General features: G+C 37.5%; 1 protein-coding gene across 1 annotated transcript in view; it reads right to left on the reverse strand.

Moving 5' to 3' along the window:
- Positions 1-868: 868 nt before the first annotated feature.
- Positions 869-17,062, reverse strand: part of LOC122407770 (lachesin-like) — a 57,224-nt gene continuing 41,030 nt past the window's right edge. The window contains exons 5-9 of the mRNA XM_043414185.1: positions 8,757-8,906; positions 7,055-7,193; positions 5,848-5,996; positions 5,602-5,664; positions 869-4,667 (exon numbers count right to left, since the gene is read on the reverse strand). Coding sequence (XP_043270120.1) covers positions 4,540-4,667; positions 5,602-5,664; positions 5,848-5,996; positions 7,055-7,193; positions 8,757-8,906 — 629 coding nt within the window. The 3' untranslated portion in view covers positions 869-4,539. The remainder of the gene's footprint in view (positions 4,668-5,601; positions 5,665-5,847; positions 5,997-7,054; positions 7,194-8,756; positions 8,907-17,062) is intronic.

The following is a 17,062-nucleotide window of genomic DNA, read 5'->3' on the forward strand; positions in this document are numbered from 1 at the left end:
TCCGGCTTAGTTTATAGACAAACAACTATTTTCATGTCTGCGGTTTATCGAAAAACAGAAAAGGTCTTCAGACAGAGGTTTCGATTAACGCGAGTGAGCTCCGCACCCGCGTGCGTACACACAGCTACGATGCAAGCAGGTCGCAAAGTCACGGGGTTGTCACCAAGAAGGATGGGAAACTTTACAATTCCACTCTGAAGGTAGCCAATTTCATGCACGATACAGTTTCCTGCCTCGCATTGAGTTAAGCTGCATATCTTGTCCCTCAGCCGGTTGGAAATTTCCTTCCAATACTCGGCAGCAAGACACTGTGCACGTCTGTGGAGCGACCTCTTCATTGGTGCGAATACGGTTCCTTGTCAAACTCGTTCAATCCTTGAAGTCAGAAGAAGAAAGAAATTCCACTTTATTCTTTTTTTTCCAATGGTGTAAAAGTTTATCCGTGTCGAAACTTTTCGAAATCTCGAGTCGTGATCACTCCTTTATTGTGCCTATAAAAACTTTATGGATGATGTTCGATCGATCAGAGAAGAACGTTCTACAGCCGCTTCACAATTGTTTTTTTATTTCCGCACCGGCACAGATGAATTTGTGGCTAAATAAAACCGAATTTCTTCCTCAGAGAAAAAACATCAAAAATAATATGAATATTGAATGATAAAAAAAAACAGCAATGAGAGCATATGTTGTAATGAATTTTTCTTATTTTTATGAATTGTAGATGATGAAAATGGAGAAAAAATTAAAGTTTTTCCAAAGGTGTGGAATTAATGGAATTTTTTTAAGGTTTAGGGAAATAAAAAATGAGTTATTCGAAACAATGCACGTATGCATAATCTATATGCATAGGCATGCATAAGCATCCATATATATAGACGTACGAGTGTTTAATTTATTTTCAAACATCAATTATCGACGTCTAGACGTCCTCGTTCTTTTACATTTGCACCGGTAAAGAGTCACCACTTTAGTTTAATTCGACAACTCCCAAAAGCATCATTAGGAAAGGCCGAGCATTTTTTTTCGTATAGATTTGAGTCAGTCGAGCGTATCTGAATGCACGATTAAGCACGAAAAAGAAAAAAAAATTATAAATTTATACAAAATAAAACGCGCGAATAGCTCTTTCTCTCTCTCTCTCTCTTTCACATTTCTTTCTCTCTTTTTCTCTCTCTCTTTTGCACTCGCCATTCGTTTACACCATCTTGAAATAACCTCTTGATAAATTTTTCGTTCTCTTCATCACAAAAATCACGCGAAGCTTAAACGCTTCTGCGTTCGGCGACACGTAGATATGATACAATGATAACGCTCTTTTTGTCATTGACCTTTCTCTCGTCGCACGAAATCCAGTCATGCGTAAAGTTTTCAATGCAGCGTACTTCTAGGTACAAAAAAAAGGATGTTTCGTTCCATCACTTTTTTCGCTCGTGATTTTCATTTTTCAAAGGCAATGCGTCATATCGACCAAGCCACTGTGGGTGCAAGAGCGACAGTTCGAAATTTCGAAATTTCGTTCCTCCAGGGCTGTACACGGTCGGATATATGGAATTTTTCTCCATATTCCTACAGAACTTTGTCTCTTTGAAAAAAAACGGTACAATTCTGTTCGTTGAACAAAATTCAATTATTTGCACGAAAATGTAGTGAATTCAGCTGTTCTTTTGTTGAAAAGACTAAATCATTTTCCACGCTAAAAAAACACAGCTCATTTCACTGTTATTTCGACCAACTAAATGGATCCTGCTCGACGAGCAACATTTTTTTTCTCATCGAAGAATTTCGATATTTCGAAGCGGTCGATACGTTTGATACATCGCCTTAATCACTGCACATATACATAAATATGTTATATTTACATACACATCCGAATTTCAGCAGTACGTACTAGTCAAACTAGTGATAAACGAGATAAAATAATACTTTTTAAAACTTTTGTTTATTTGAATAACTCTTTTTAGGTAATAAAAGCTTGTAATTCTTGCCAAAGGAACATTTAACGAGAAATAAAAAAATTCGACCGATTTTGATGTTATTATCGGTTGTGGCAACATTCTTTTCCTTCGAACCTTTGAAAATATTTTTACGAAAACAATCCTCAGTTCGATAGAACTTTAGGGTAAAATAATCAGTAAGAATTCTATTTAAGATCCAACACTACTATCGGCCGAACGTACGACGAAAAAAAAAAATGTATCACAGTTTAATAAGTAAACAACACACCGTACAACATCTTTTTTTACGAAGAAATAATGTTTTCAGTTCCACGACTAAACAGGTCGAGCGATAGAAATTTCTAAAAAAAAAAAAATCATTTCCTTGGTACTATTAAATCCATGAACTTCGCGTCTACGCTTCTGTCTAAGCCACAGACTATCGATCGACCGAAGCAATCACAATTTTGTTGTAACGCAAACAAAAGTCAGTTTTTTTATATTTTTGGACCTGGAAAAAGCGTCAGGCAGGAAAAAGGCGGAGCCGGTGCAATTTTTAATCGTTTCTCCATCCTAACGACGAGTACAATTCTAAGGCTGAAAGTAAAAAAAAAAAGAAAAGTGAAAAATGGTTCACACTAATTTTACCAGTCCGTAAAGCTCTATACGAATTTTTTTTTCTTCTTCGTCATTCTCATCGACGTTATAATTATTATTATTAATTATTATTAATATTATTATTATTATCGTTACAGTAGGTGTGTACCCTTGAAAACTGAGCATTTTTAGTAATCATAGAAACGACGATTCATTCTTGTTTTTATTCCTTTTTTTGTTGATTTTATAATTATGAAAAGGGCGTTAGGAGACTTGCGATTCTTTTTTTAGGCTTGTTATTTTTTAAGAACGTATATCTCTTCCTTTCTGTCACTCGGTTTTTTTTTCTTTGGAGCGTGCTCTCATTCGCGACGCGAAGTTTCAAAAGTCACACGAACATTACGAGCTCACACTTCACAGCGCGTATATTTTAATCTATTTAATTTTTTCTTTTTCGTTCACCCTCTTCGTACGGCGTTTTATGTTTTCTCGTCAGAGATGCAATTTCACAAACTTCGCATTGTCTTTTATCGTATAAAATTTGTGATCTTATCCCAACGCAATTGACGTTCTGTACATGGTTTATCGCTTTTTTCGAGAATGAGACTAACAAAAGCTTCTCTTCGTTCTCACTCGCTTGGCCAGTCGCAAACCCACACATTTATGCATTTTGTTTTTCTCCCTAGTTGAGCAAAAATAATGAGTTTTTTTTTCGAATTTTTGTTGGTACACGAATTACATAGAAATATTTTCATTGAGGTCAAAGTAATGAAGTAGATTTTGCTGTAGTATAAAAATAAATTTCATAATGAAACTAATTTCAGAAATGGCAATACTGAATCGGCATGAACAATAACAAAATCAGTGGAAGAATGTTTGTACTCTAATTTCGAATAAATTCATTTCTCCCACGATGCATATCGAAAGCTTTTTGTACTTTTTACTTGACAAGAATTATTCAGAACGAATGAAACTCACGTTTTCTTTAGAATTTTCAATAATTTTAAGGCTAAACCGAAATATTCAAAGTCGATGAGAGTCAAACAATTTGTATTGACGGAACAATAAAAAATATCGATCGACGAACATATCGAAAGGGTTCAATCACACAAACACAAAAACACACGCACTTAGAACCATACTCACGCGCGGTACGAGGACGACATGACATTTATTGATCTTATTAATATTTTTATAACTTGGAAATAGTTTTTTGTTTGTTTGTTTTTTTTTTCTTTAAAATAGGAAAGTCCTTTTTACACTTCGCTGCACATTTATCTTCGGTAAACATACACACACGCACACGTCGTCGTTGTGTCTGGAGTAATGGCCAGAAGTGCAAACAGGAGAGTCTTTTTGAGAAAGCTTTCTTCCGCGACGCGTCTATCGGGAAGTTTCTTTCGCCAGTTTTTGACCTCCTTCAAAAGCTCGTCCGCTTTCTCTCGGCTCCTCACGCGTTGAGTATTATTATTGTAATAATGATTAATACAGCGCACGTATGATATGAAAAAATTTGTCGGATATGTCTACGAGGCGGGGGTTTATCTTTATTTTTATTTTTCTTCCTCTCAATTCATCAATTTTTTATTCGTTCATTTTCTTCGTCGATTTTCATTCACGAGGAAAGAAAAAGGGAGAATCGAATGCGGATGTGATATATCGATGTGACGACGATGCGGTGCGGATGACAAGATGATAGATTTTCAGTACTAAGGAAGAGCCGCGGAGACCGGAGTAGGGTGCTGACTTCCGTCTTTTCATTTTCATCGCGATTCTAGCCACGACACAGCCTATTGAATCGTTATTCATTTTTGGCACAAAATTATTGATTTTTGTTATATTTTTTTTTTTTTGCTTTGTTTATCTTCAGCTAACGATGACATTCGGCGTCTAAGATTTTTTCATATATTTATAGATATGTGTGTCTGTCTCTTGTGTAGCTTTTCCCTCAAGGAAGTCTCTTTATGAATATACGCACGCGTTTGTACGTATATGTTTAGGCACACGTTCACCGTGGACATAACGTTCGTAGCAGCACGAGAATCGCTCCAAGAGCATACGTTATACCGACTCGTGATGAATTTTCAAACACTCGAATGCTCGATCCGGCTTTCCCTCTTGCTGCTTCCGCCAATCCTGCATCCCGTCCGGCAAAAAAAATCAATTTTGTTACTCATACCTGATGTTTGCACACGTCATATGCGTGTGCAGCCACTCGGTGCACACTCAAAAATATTTTCATTCAAATATTCCCTTGAAATTTCAACTCTTTTCGAATTCCACGCACTTAATCCCTTGGTTTTCAATTTTCTATTTTCTCGCTTGCGCTATACGTATTTCTAAATGCACTCGAAAGGCTTTTCTAGTGAAACGAAATATTTTTTTTTTTCCTTTACCACTTGGACTCGCCCGAGAGCCGGATTTTCCGTAAATTTTTATGATTTTATATGAAAGGTTTTTGCATAAGCCGTGTGCTAAGGATTTGTAAAATATTGGAAAAGTCGCTTTGACGTCGATAATAGGATTTTAGGATTTAACCGAAAGTTGAATTTTCTTTCTTTCAACGAGAGTTATCAAAGATTCAACACCATTTTTCGCTCTTGAACGCTTCAGGCTTTTTTCGTCCTCTTGGAACGAGAGAACGGGGACCAACTTTTGATCGATTAAGCCGCGAAGCATTAAAACTGCTGAGTGCTGAATACTAAAAATTCTAATTGTCACGAAAAACATTATTGAGACAAACGGTTTGGCGATTTTTTCAAGCGTTTCTCACCGTATTACGTATTAACGGGATTCCCCGTAAATTTTCATCCTCCAAAAATCGCTCCGACTCCCACGTACGCGTATATTTTCATACAAGTATTATGGCAGAGATAAACGAGGGTAGTTTTGGTGTCATGTCCACGAGTTGCGAAAAAAAAAGTTTTCGGGGACACCTGAGCGCGGCATGAGGAATTACAGGTCGAGGGAGGTAGGGAATTGAAGTAGTGAGGGAAAATCGTCAGGCACGTGCTTCTATATAATTCAGGGATAAAAAAAAAAGAAAGGAGACAGAGAAAACGAGTCTCACCGCCAATCATCGACACGTGATCCTTCCCACGGGATATTCGTGCTGAATTGTCCAGGTCAAGCTCTGCGAAAATGATTTTCACACGTTTTTTTTCCAGTTTAACCCACACAAATATTGAGTAATTCATTTGCATATTATTTTATTCAAAGTGCATCTTCTTGGTGTAATTCCCATTTTCCTTTGTTTTTCAATTTTTTTTCCAGTCTTCGCCATTAATTATTCACTTACTCATAAGCAAAAACTTACCATAAAGTCTTACAACTCCATCAGCTTTTCCCAGACTATTTGTAGCGACACATTTGTAGCCAGCGAAATCCTCTTTCGACAAGTGTTTTATAAGTAATGACATGACTGTCTGATAACCCGAGACGACTTCACTCACTGAATATTTTGGGCTGAAAAGTGTGTTCAAATAAAAGTATTTTTTCCAAGAACAGATTGATCGATGCGATGAATAATTATTATTCTCAAAACATTTATCGAGTTGAATTCAAACGATAGTCTCACCGAAACTTTTTTCAACAGAATTCTTTCCACTTTTAACAATTTATTCTAACAAATTACGCGCGAAATCCCTAGACGATTGATCTCCCGGATTCGAGGTTTGGAAATAAAGAATTTCATACAGTTTCACGTGTGTTTTTACAGCCAGAAGAAAATTTTACATTTTATGCAACGATTCCGAAAAGTTTCGACAAATATTTTTTCCCCAAGTGCGATTCACTGATGTCTATGTGACAAAGATTTTCAAAATATCACAAACATTTTGAACAGTTTTTTTCCAATAAACGGCAACGTGGAAATAGTTGAATCGGTCCGATAGATCTTGGGATGTGTGTGAATTCGTTAGATACTTGCAGATAGTCGCGTGGGCAGAACACGTAAGAAAACGATACTTTAAAGATATTTTCGATGGTGCCAAAAAATGATATTAAAAATTCGATATCTCGGAAAATATTCCAAGTTGCCAGTAGTAATTCTTCGAAGCCTTTTTTCAACTCACCCAACGGAACATGAGAGAACATATTCCAATAATTCGAAATTTCATATTGACTGTTTTCCCCAAAAGTTAATGTGCTTTAAGACTTCTGTCTATAACGAATCGATTGGCACTATCGAACTGTTCTATCAAAGATCTACCGACAGAGATTCAACTTTCGAATGCGATTAAGGCGAGGCTTCTAGCATGATTGAACAACGCGATTATTGGTCCTCGAGAATAATGGTGAACAAAATATTTCGTAAGGAAAATAAAAGAGACAACGTGACTTGGGTCGAATGTGTAGCATTGGAGCAAAGTTCATCAAATTAATTCCAAATGACGATAATGGTCGGGCTGGATTGGCGATGAAAATAAAGTTGGGTCGTACGACGCGTTGGTGTCGTTTGTATTAGAGTTTAAAAACGGTACAGAGGGTGTGAAATAAAAAAGGTGTAATTATCATTGACTCACCCATCAAGAAGCATGTCCTTGCCGTTTCTCATCCAGTAGTTTATTGTCTTTGGGTACGCCTCGACGGAACACCTGAGCGTGACGTTTGTGCCCAATGGGGTCCCGAGCAGCTGGTTCGAAGCTTTTACGGCGGGCGGAACTGTGTGTAGGTTTTATGAACGTGTGCGTATTCGTACGTGTATCGGTGAACGTACGCGAATGTGTGTAGAATATCCAGCCGAGAAGCGTCGTCGACGAGGACGACGAGGGCGATCGTATAAGGAAAAGAAACGAGGGTGTCAGAACAACTCGATATCCACTTCTTCGGCAAAGCACTACTACTATTACTACCCTTGATATACAGTGATAAAACCCCCCATTTTCGAATAGATCGTTCTATATACGTCCATTCCAACTTAATATACGTTCGTTCCAAGCCATTCTGCCACTCTGTGACCCTTTTCTACACGAGATCGTACCTTTGCCAAAAATTCTTCAGCCCTCTATTGAACCAGTTCGACCTTTCATCCCATATATACACGTAAAAACGTATTTATATCCAACAGACTTATAGCTTACGGCTTCACGATCCGGACCCAATTTTAAAACTTCTTTCAAACACTGTTTGAATGAAGCTATTTTGAAATATCAGACACTCAATTCCCTTGAAATACTTCAGCTCGTGCCTCTCAAGTTAATCCATGCAAAGCTTCGAGTTTCAGAGTTAAATCTTTCGGGCAATGAGTCTTTTTTGGATTGACTTGATTTTTACGATTCGAACAATACTGAAAATTGGGCTTTTTATTCAATTGAAACAGTGGCATCGAAAAATCTTCACTAATGGACCAAGAACGTAATTCTATACCCTTTTTTTTTGTTGGAATAGCGAAATCGACGAGAGAGCCTTAAAATCATACATTAATCAAATCATACATTAAAATCAAATAAATTAAAATCATACATTAAAATCAAAAAGGTGGTAAAAACCACCTTTTTGATTTTCAACAAATACATATGGGTCATTCCATATCAAACCGACCAATCGGTGACCCCAACCATTTTTGATTTTGCTGAAAATTTTCTATTATTTTGTACCTACTGAAAGAAGTCGTTGAATTTTTATACTTTTTTTTTAGTTTTTAACCAAAAATATTTTTTTTTTTCGAACTTGGACCATTTTGATTTTTTTTTTGAAATTCACCACGTTTTAATAGATCTTTTTACACATGCAGGAAAATTTTTATCTTGTGATATTCATGACTTGTTACTTTTTTTTCTATTTTTTACTACGTGTCAAGCAAAAAAGCATGTTTCCTCCTTGAATGGACAATGCAAGTAGAGTGATTTGTTTCAAAATTATTCTAATTGTATATATTAATCGGTTTGAACACATTTAAATCACTACGTACACTACCGGGGCAAAGTTTCCGGACAAAAATCCAGAAAGGTTAAATGAAATTTTAACAGAGAAAAAGTAATCTTTTTTTATTTTTAATTCATTCATCACATTAGTGAGTGATGAATGATGATTGGAGGAAAAAATTTAAAAAAATTAGGAACGACTTCTTTCAGTAGGTACAAAATATGTTAATAGAAAATTTTCAACAAAATCAAAAATTGTCGGAGTCACGGATTGGTCGATTTGGTATAGAATGACCCATATGTGTATACAACCCGAATCGAAATCGTTTGAAAAATTATGGTTTCTCTAACGTTTGCTCACAATTCACAGCCAGCGTGACCCTTTTGCTAACGGCCGGTGGGACGTCGTTGCTAGCGATGCACATGTAAACTCCCATTTGTCGTCTGTCGACACGATAAAAGTGCAACAGCGAACCGGTGTAGTTTTGGTATTCACCAAAACTGTTCCCACCTGTGAAAAAAGGGGCGTTCTCGATTAGACAAATGAAAAAACGATAAAAAAAAATAACATCGAATGTAAAATGTGCAAAATTAAAAAATCATCTGTCATTCACAGCCTCCCAATCCGAGCTCCAAAGACTCGGTGCTGGGCCATTCTGCCTTTCCATGTTTACAAATTGAAAACCAATGAATTTATTAACATTAAGTGTCGCCTGCCATACGAAGGAATCACCAAAAATATCTCCGAGAACTCGTCGTATATTTAGAAGAAATGTAGGAAATCCTTTTACTGTAGGAAATCTGGAAACTCGATTGCCCAAACGTTGATCCAATACGAATATTCCGAAATAATTCAAACCATCGAAAATTTTCATGAATTCTTCGCTTGCTTTTCCCTCTCCGTCTATTTTCTTTCCACCGTTTATCTCAAGACCGCGAAGCTAGCGCGAAGCTAAAAGTGGCTTAGCCGATCTTTCGTAAATAATAAGCCCTGAGACGTGGTAGAATCTATTTTCCGCAATTGTCACGCTTACATTTACCACTACACGTTAGATGCTGAACGAAGTTATAGCTAACAAAGTTTGGATTTTTGTTCCGAAGCGATTTCAGAGAAAACCCCATCAGCAAAAAAATGATCGTTGAAGTTTTACATTTCAGTCCACCATCAACATATGGGATCAATAGAGGGGAAAGCGGTGAAGGCAAAATCATTTACAGATCAACGTAAAAGTGCAACCAGAACAATTTGTTTTATGCATTGACAGCCGAGAAAACTCGTATAATATTAATCCTCCTCTCAGAGATGAAATTTCGTTTTGCTAAAATTCATTTTGGATGCCCGAAGTTATTCCTCACCAAACTGAATCCTTCACTCTTCGCGACATTATAATCACTAGAGCATTAAGTTCCATAGAAAATGTTAACGTTGCCACGTCATTTCTCGACCTGGGAGTAGTAAAGTGACGATAAACTCCTTCTACTTCCTTCGTTATTTTCATTCCCAGTAAAATTATTCTGGAAAAATCAATATGCATCGGTATACTTTCTCTATAAATATTTAAAAAATTTCTCGGTGAGTTTTGTCCTTCTATTATTCATAGATCTTCCGAATCCTTGACAATCCGTTATTTCGCTACAAACATACAAAGATACACTCGCGTATGCAATGATGGCAAGGGTTGAAGGTCCGGCAGACAAGCTAACGAAACCAAGGAACCGCAGAATGTACCACAAAACAGTAGCCAGAGATCCTGTCGTACGTAACTGCGCGTTAGATAACTAAGTACATAGTCGACATTAAATATATATATATATATATACAAATATATACGTATATGATGTACATGCAGCACGTACAACACGTCCACGCGACTCGGTGGGCTGGGTCTTTTCTCCATTAATTTTGCGAGACGAGAGAAGAACCAGAGAGTAGAAAAAGAGGAAAACTATAGTTGAGCATGTATATAGAGTTTAACCAGGATATATACGATACATAGTGAGTCACGAATGCCAGGCCACTCGAGAACGAGGGAAAATGTGAAGAAAAAAAGATAAAAAGGGTAAAGGAAAACTGGAAAGTTGGCTTGTGCAACGGTTTCTCGATTGGAAAAACACTGCGACGTGATGGTAGAGTAGAAAGGTGAATAGAACGCGAGGATGTCGAAGGAAAAAAACGTCGAGAGAACACGGCGAGTCCCTTGGTTGGGAATGGCGAATTCTTTATCTCGATACAGAGTTTACACGTTCTTTCGTATATTTTAGATTTAAATGTATTTATATATAGAGATATGTGTGTCTGTATATCTCTATAATAGAGAGATATTCTTGGTACAAGAAAATTTGCATTGAATAAAGTGGAAAAGGGTCCAAGTCACCACCGGGCAAAAGTGAATGTCGGAATCGAATTTTCCTCCTCGCTTTCTCTCTCTCTCTCTCTTTCTCGCTCGCTTCCACTTTCAAAGTTACACTTCTGTAAATTTACCGTTTCGTCTTTTGACTCGTTCCTTTCAATAAATCTGCGGATAAACCCCTTTACACTCTCCTCGATGCGAGCCAATCTTACATATCCTAAATAAAGGGCAAAGAGGATAAAAAAATGGTGAAACTAGGACGTTTGTGGATTCGAAGCTATCCTCATGCATCCTGTAACGAGTTCGAAACTCGGTTTCTCCCCTGTGGACATTTTTTCTCTTCATTCTTCTTGCAATCATACATTTTTAACTTACACTTAACTTTTCGCGTGGTTCTATATTCGTTAACGCATTGTATGCATTAGGGTGGCGCAAAGAAATCGACTATTTTTTTTCCAGCGTCTCCTATGAAAATATGTTAATTTATCATGTTTCAAGAGCCCCCTCCAAAAATCAAGTCAACAAAAAAATTTTTAAAGGTCGCTCAAGATTTTTAAAAATTCCAAAAATAGTCGAAATTTGAATTTTTTTATTTAAAAAATTTTTTTGCTCGATACAGCGAAATTTTGTACCGACAAAACCAATGAGTTTCTGAAATTTTCAACTCAAAATATTCATTTTAAAAGGTCACTTAAAATTCATTTTAATTTTTATATACTTAAATTTTATTGTTTCGAGGGACCATTAAATATTCATATTGATTATCTATTTAAATTTTGAGTTCCAATTATATAGTAAGATACTCGATGAAAATGCACTACGAAACGGAGGAAAAATCGTATATATCAATGTATGTAATAGACTAGAAACACGGAAATTTTTTTACCGGCGTAGCAAACCGTATTTGAGCCTGCGTTATTTTTGCTTTCATTCAATTATAAAGTACTTGTTCGCATACAACAACTCGAAGTATTTCTGTTGGTAAAATCTACTTCATAATTATTAAAACAAATTGTTCAAAACATCACTCAATATTTTACCAAATTCACTCATTATGAGAGTCAATAAATGTTTTGATTAAACAGGCATGCTCTATTCATAATTACATTTTCTCTGCTAACTAGTTCTCGTAATTGTTTGAATTGTTTAAATAAAAATATCGACCTATTGTAAAATCATACCTTGTTACGTCAGATTTTTCCTCCATCTCAGTGTGTATTTCTAACCATTATCTTACTTATCGAAAGTGAAAATTAAAATGAATAATTAATATAAATATTTAAAGGTCTCTCGAAGCATCGAAAGCAAAGCATATAAAAGATGAAATTAATTATGAGCGACCTTTTAAAATGAATATTTTGAGTTAAAAATTTCAGAAACTCATTGGTTTTTTCTGGACAATATTTCGGTGTATCGAGCAAAAAAATTTTTTAAATAAAAAAATTCAAATTTCGACTATTTTTGAAATTTTTAAAAATCTTGAGTGACCTTTAAAAATTTTTTTGTTGACTTGATTTTTGGAGGGGGCTCTTGAAACATGATAAATTAACATATTTTCATAGGAGACGCTGAAAAAAAAATAGTCGATTTTTTTACGCCACCCTAGTATGCATGTAGCTCAGATGCTCTTCGTTAAGGATCTTCCGTAGCTAATTTCAATCCTCATAATACATTTGTACTTTATAATGAAAAATGTAGAAAAATTAAATTATTTGATAGCATTGTTACCAAATTTATGAGTGGAAATATTTCTTCATTTTCTATTGGATGAGTGTTCCATTTTTTTTCGATCTGATAAAATTCGAAGAAAAATGGAAAGTTAGAAGGATCAACCTCCTTTTGAAGTCTGTTTGAAAATATCAAACTCTTTCATAATTTATGTTTCACAGGAGGCTTCATTAATTTCATTGAAAAAACAACGACATCGTTATTCTTGTCTATCATAATAGTCCCTTTAAAAGTGCGGATTAAAGTAAACTCCTTTCTCTCAAACTCCGGCCAGGCTTACCAGCAAAGTCCGCAATCCTTTTAATAAATCGATTTTTCTCAGTTGAAAGTAGAAGAATTCTATTCCTCAGAAGATCTCGTGATCCTCTGCATAATCCATATACTTCAATCAAGATAAAACGCTTTGGACTACATCGGATACGCTACTCGATTGTTCGTGAAATACACTTATCACAAACTGTTTCTTCCAGTTGAAAATTTTCATCAACTAGAATTCTAGACCGATCACGTTCAAAAAGTACAAAAAATTATTCATCGATATCTTCGTCTGTTTCTGACTCCTTTTCAATACAAAATGGTGAGGCTTGGAAATTTTGAAGAAATTAAAGTACCGGTGACGTCAAAAATTGGAAAAAAGTATGAACATCTACCTTCCCATATAAAAATACAGTCACCGAATATGGCAATGAAATCATGACAGTATTGAAGTGCATTGAATCCTGCATCCCATGCCTCATACGTAAGAATGATACACGTGTTCACCACTTTTGTATTTAGCCACATACGAGGATACTCGTCGCGTGTGAAAAGAATCGATGTTCCTAGGAGAGGGAAGAATAAAGAGCGTTGTGGGAAGAAAAATAAGTAAGGGAAATGTAAAAAAGAAGAGAGAAAGAAAGAAGAGGGAAATGTAGAGAAAAAAGGAGAGAAAAATAGAGTGAGGGTGTGTGTGTCGAGGTTGAGTGTAAGATGAGGTTGGCTACTGCGGAAAACACTGTTTTCATGAAGATGCGAATACGTGTGTATATCTATACATAATGAAAAGAAAGCGAGAGAAAAAAGAAAAAAAATGAAGACAGCAGAAGAGCGGAGGATTGGAAGGGGCTGCGGAAGAAACAGGCTCTGAGGGCTTGGTACTCGGACATCGAGGGTGGCAAAACCCTCCGGCTGTAGAAAGTTTTGCCAACTCTCGTGAGCAGCTCCTTTCTCTTTTTCTCTCAAGCGTTCTTTCTTTTTTCTTTTCTTTCTCTCACTGATCGTGTGTACTACTTGAGAGAGTGAGTGAAAGAGTTGATGAGGGAAAAAAAGGGAGAAAAGCTTTTATACGAGCGAAGAATATCTATACATTGATCGTTGGTAGAGAAAAAGGCGTAACTCCAGCAATTTAGAAGGGAAAGTGATGGGAGTAGCGTCTCTCTTCTAGCAGAGCGTTGATGTAGTCGCGAGAAAGTTCCGTAAGGAGGTTCACCAGGCTTGAAACTTCTCAAAGAGGAAGGTTACTTCGTAACGTCTGGTCTCTCGTTATACACAACTCAACCGCGTTGCTGTCTCTCGATGTCTGCTTCTGGATGCCCAAATACACGTATAGCTATGTGTATATTTATACACCAAGATGTATATGAAACAACTTCAGAGGTTTTTTCTTCCTTACCGCGTTGTTTGCTCTTTTTTCACTCTTTCAAACGTAAAACAACGAGCGAAACCGATTCTCCCTCACCCACAATCGTAAGAGGGCTAACAAATAAAAAGAGGAAAAAAGGTCTCTCCAACTTTTTCCAAAGTATTGCTCGAATGCCTCTCTGTCTTGTGGAACTTTTTCACAGGTAGAAAAGACACTGTGTATGGGATTGGGAGGAGAACAAATTTTTATTATCCCTGCTCTTGGGAAATCCCTTTAATGTGCTCTTCCCTTCGGTGATTTTACTATTTTTGGTGGAATTCTCCAAATTGCATTTACATCCCATAAAACTTGGATTTCAGTGAGCACGTTACGAATTTCAAATATAAAAATTCCAACAAAAAAGAAAATCTTATACCAAATCTTTTAATCGACGTAATTACGTGTGGCTTTTTAAAAAATTACGAATCTCCGCTACGATGGGCTTCAATAAATTCATAATTCATTTAACAACCGGTCTCGTTAAAGATGTATGCGACCATTTCAGTAGATCGAATTCATATTAATCATTGTCAAAATGAATGAAGAGCGTTCTCAATTTACCTCTGTGTGAATGAAAGTTTCTCGGATTCACCTCGGCTCTGAATTATCAACCGCAAAATCTCACGAACGGATAAATCGAGCATCGATTAGCTGGCGTACAAGTTTTATGCTAAAGAAAGACGTACGATGTGGAGTAAATGATGGTTATGATAACTAATATTGCATTACGCGGTTGGAGGTTTTGCGGAGATGATCGGAGAGCGCAGTAGTCGTTATCCAGAGATTGGGGAAAGAGAGTCAGGAACCGAGGATGCTAAAACTTGCGGTTGGAGGGTTTGTGCTCGGACATCGACGACGAGGTTGTGGCGAGAAACGAAAACCCCGAGGTCTGATCCTGAATACACACTGCCGGGAGGGTTCAACTCACGTCTGCAGCCAGGAAAGCTCTTTCTCTCTCTTTCCGGAAATACACCCTCCATTCCCTCGCTCTCTCACGCTCCTTCTCCGGCAGCAGTGTGGTCCAGAAGAGGAATTGCAAAGTTTTGCCAACGCTAAAGAGAGAAAGAGGATAGGAGTGAGTGCGGGAGAGGGCGAAGAGAAGGAAAGAGAAAAGGGGGCGAAATAGTCCCTGTAATCGTGGCTACGCAAACCGGAAGTACTTGAAGTCTATGAGGAGCGTGTACTCTGTATATTCTCACCATTCGTTGTACTTGTACATTCGTACAAACTCACTCACTTTTTCCGACCTCCTGTTTTAATATTTCACACCCGAGAGAGCATGATTTAATATGAAACATGGCAAATGTTGCTTCATCATGCAGGACTGAGTTTGCAAATCAGAGTATATGAATGAATTTCAATTGAAACGAGCGATGTATTAAGTTGCTCCATTTCGAGAAATCCAATTGCGATTCAACATTATGATTCTGAGCGAAGGCGCAATGAAAATATTGAGTTCCGAAGGGGCTTTCCGTTGTCAATCGATGATATTCAAATTTATCCCTGACAAAACATGCCCGCTTCGCTGCTATCTCGTTTTTTTCCTCGTTCAGGTTAAAGAGAAAAATACACGAAGCTTCTTCGAAACTAATTTTCAAGCGCGAAAAACGTTGCTCCTGGGTCGAAAAATACAAATAAAAAAAGAAAGCGAGGGTAGGAACGTGGTCGAGTGAACGATGAAGAGAGAAAAACGAAGAAAAACAAATTTCGTGTATGCGCTAATAACTGAAGAGCGCCACGATCGCTATATACATCACGTTATTATATATTCGGGTAATAAGGAAAAGTTTTCTTATCCGTTCGAGCCAATAGAAGTAGGAGCAACTTTCATAAGCTCTCAAAGGTTCGAGAAATCAGTTTTTTTTGTCCTCTTGGGGAAAAAGGGAGAAAAAAAACCTCTTCCGATATACCACACCGCAACGAGAAAATGCTTTTAATTTGGTGATTGCGCTTGTCCTTTTTCACTCCTGAATTTTCCTTTTTTTTCTCTTTTCTTCCTCCCCGAAACCTCTTTCATCGACATTTTGGTGAACTCGTCGATCTTCGAACGACGTCAACGTAGTCCTCCCCCTCGTTTCTCTATTCCCTAAAAACACCCCTCCAACCTGGCCACGCTCTCCCTCTCACTCTTACGAGTTTCCCCTGGATGTGAGAAATCCGAGAGAAACTCCGCACCGCGAACGTGCTATGCATGCGTGATGAGTCAGCTCGAGCTACGTTAGCTCAGTCTGCTCGTATAGTCTTTTTGCTATACACACAGCCACACATAGAGTTACCCTCGCCCCCAACCCCCTCAAAACCCCTTTTTATTCCGCCCCTCTGGGCTTCACTGCGAGCTGCAATAGAGGTATTTCGAGTTTAGTCAGCCGACGAATCAGACCGACGTCGTTGAGCAGACCAGAGAGAAGCTGGAGAAGCATCGAGAGCAGCAGCGACGAGGGGGGCGGGGGGGGGGGGCACGGCAGCAGAAGAGAGAGAGAGAGAGAGAGAGATTGCAATTGGCCAAGGTGAAAGCGAGAGGATTTGCGGCAACGGTTTGTATACCGAGGGAATGCAACACAACGAAATTCCTCTTTGTTTGCTTTTTTTTCGCCCCTTTTTGTTACTTGCTATCTACGAGTATATTCATTGTGTATACTGATACAGTAAATATTAAGCGGGAAATAAAAATAAATAAATGAAAAAAAAACAACATAGAGGTACGATGTGCAAAAAAAGTCGCACACGTCCGGTAAACGCCGTGACGGCTTGAATTCGAAAAATTTCCGCATCGCTTGATCCCAGACCCTCTTGGCAATGCGAGCCGCAGGTACTTGTGGTCGCGACTAAATTATCGTTTTATTGCGAGGAATTGCTAGACAGACGAGAGAAAAAAAAGGAGAAATATCCTGCAGCAAGACCGACAAATTGGACGGTACAATTCGTCTG

The sequence above is a fragment of the Venturia canescens genome, chromosome 3, assembly GCF_019457755.1.
Source record: "Venturia canescens isolate UGA chromosome 3, ASM1945775v1, whole genome shotgun sequence".
Taxonomy (NCBI): Eukaryota; Metazoa; Arthropoda; class Insecta; order Hymenoptera; family Ichneumonidae; genus Venturia; species Venturia canescens.